The following is a 2,675-nucleotide window of genomic DNA, read 5'->3' on the forward strand; positions in this document are numbered from 1 at the left end:
ACAATCCCCATGAGCAGAGGCGATTCTAGAGTCTGTAGGGGCCCTAAGCAGAAGTCTTTTAGAAGTCTTTTAGGTTTCGTTTTCTGACGTAACTGGCAACCCGTGGTTGCTCCGCAGCTGAGACTCTACTGACTGCAGTGATTGGTAGATGGCGGTAGTTGGCGCAACACGCCAAAACATGATTTGCAGTCTGCAAAATATTTTTTTTTAATGCAAATATAACACCTTTAAATATGACTGTGTGGGATTACTTACTTGCTAAATGCCCTTGTTCCTAATAGCGTCCACCATGAGACATTCTGCTCCTCTCTCTCCAACCGTTCCCATTGTTTATGCGAGGCATGATGTTGTCTAAATGCCTGAGCTCAGTGAGACTTCATGGGTCATCAGCGGCAGCTTGAACTGCACCAACCCCCCACCCCACCCCCCGCGATTCCACTCGACTGCCAAGATCACTTTCTGCGCCAAACTCATGGCTTCTCCTCTACTCGCGAAATCTGACACGTTTGACTTGTACTTGTTGTACAGTGTTATTTTTGAGCAAAATATGAGACAAGCTGGCGACTAAACTGTGCAATCTTTGTCCTCCTGTTTGTCTTCCTTTTCGTAGAAATCGACCACCAGACCTGGCCCGTTATCCTCAGCGCGACAAGGCGAGACTAGAACATGGTGAGGGCCGGCGGTCGCTGTTGCTATGTATGAAGGAGAGCCGTCGCGTCAATGGAGACCGAAGGCTATCGCGACCTCCTGGAGACCAGCGACGGTCAGGGGGTAGACCTGTTGGATGGAGGCGGCGAGGTGGGAGTGGAGGAGGGCTGGAGCACGCCGTACCCCCTGGGGTTCCAGGTGTCCTTGACCACCGTGCTCATGCTGGAGCTGGTGCTGGGCTTCAGCAGCAACCTGACCGTGCTTGTGCTCTACTGCGCCCAGTCCAACCTCGTGGATTCCGTCAGCAACCTGGTCACGGTCAACCTCCACGTGCTGGACATACTGGTGTGCGTGCTGTGTCTGCCGCTGACCGTCGCCGTCATCCTGCTGCCGGCGAACGCGAGCGGCGTCGGCAGTCTGGCCACTCTGTGCTGCTTCCACGAAGCGTGCGTGACGTTCACCAGCGTGGCGACGGCGGTCAACGTGCTGGTGATCAGTCTGGACCGCTACGACATCTCGGTGCGCCCGGCCAGTCGTCTGCTGACCCCCAGGCGCGCTGCGCTGCTCCTGGCGGCCGTGTGGGTGGTGTCTCTGGCCGTCTTCTTCTTGCCGTTCATAGAGGGCGACTTCTTTTCTTCAGCGGCTGAGGACGGCGAAGACGAGGAGGCGGAAAGCAACGAGCTCACCACCAGACTGATTCCCATTTTTTCCTCCCTTCCTCCGTCTTTATTACCCCCCAGTCACCCGTCCTCCCCCTCACACCACCTGCCCCCAGTATGGCAGAACAGGACACTGCTGTGCGTCGGCGGGCAGGGCTACTACACAGGCATGGCCATGTATTACCACTTGTTACTCCAAGTTCCCTGCTTCTTCATAGCGGTGGCCGTCATGTTGTTCACCTACTCCAAGATCCTGCAGGCGCTCAACATCCGCATAGGATCCCACATGATGAGGGGTAAACGTACAAAGGACTCCACCTGCAGGATACGCTGCAGGAGGCGGAAGAAGAAGGACCTGAGCCTGCCCACAGAGGTCGTGTCCTCGAACCAGAACCGGAACCTCGCCCATCCTCCTCTCATCCCCTCGCCGACGCCGACTCCGACGTCGCCGCCGCCGATCTCCTCCATGCCGCCGGGGATTTCCGACAGCGGCGCAACGGTCACGACCGTCAGCACCGCTGCCACTACACCTATCGCTACCACCCCTGCCACCCCTGCCTCCCCGACCCAGGCTCCAGCGTCCGCCTCAACACAGACCCACGCCACATCACCGCCTCCCGCCTCCTCCATGGGCGTCCAGGCTTCCGTCTCTGCCATCATCGCGTTGAGGCGCGCCGTGCGCAGACACAGGGACCGCAGGGAGCGCCAACGCCGCGTCCTGAAGATGTCCCTCATCATCATATCCAGCTTCTTGGGGTGCTGGGCCCCGCTGTCCGCGGTCAACGTCCTGATCCTGTGCCTGGGTCCCAGCGACAGCCTGGTGCGGCTCCGTCTCTGCTTCCTGGCGATGGCGTACGGGACGACTATTTTCCATCCGCTGCTCTATGCTTTTACCCGGCAGAAGCTGCGGCGCGCCCTCAAGACGCGCGTCAAGAAGAGGGTGGTGTCCCTTCTGCAGGTGGACCCGGCGGTCAGCGGCGGGACGGTTATTCATAACTCGTGGGTGGAGGGAGGAGCGCAGAGGAAGAACCGCAAGCCGCGCGTGGAGGCCAGCGATGGCACCGATCGGTGCCTCACGGAGGCCGTGAGGGAGTGATGTTTATGTGTGTGTGTGTGGATTTGAGAAACTGTATGCATCTGTAGTCATGACTGTGTGCGCGTGAGAGGAAATAAGAGGCCGTTTGTTTACAAAGGTCAGGACAAATCCCGTGACCCCAGGTCCCATGCAGATGTGCAGACAAGTGAGTCCTGAGCTCTAATTAGAGGCAGCTTTTCCGCACATCCTCATTAGTCGTGCCACGTCGTGACTGACATGGTGGCCGCCCGTTTCTCCGCGGCGACTGGAAATCGTAGCCCACGCGTAAGAGT

At 58.2% G+C, this 2,675-nt stretch overlaps 1 protein-coding gene across 1 annotated transcript; it reads left to right on the plus strand.

Moving 5' to 3' along the window:
• Positions 1–720: 720 nt before the first annotated feature.
• Positions 721–2,403, plus strand: LOC310930127 (G-protein coupled receptor 22-like; the record flags this gene model as incomplete). Its single annotated transcript, XM_083893051.1, has 1 exon — positions 721–2,403. One exon carries the CDS (start codon positions 721–723, stop codon positions 2,401–2,403), a length of 1,683 nt encoding a protein of 560 aa, XP_083749177.1.
• Between the last annotated feature and the right edge of the window lie 272 nt (positions 2,404–2,675).

This window comes from Microchirus variegatus, assembly GCF_963457635.1.
Source record: "Microchirus variegatus genome assembly, chromosome: 7".
NCBI classification, from domain to species: Eukaryota; Metazoa; Chordata; class Actinopteri; order Pleuronectiformes; family Soleidae; genus Microchirus; species Microchirus variegatus.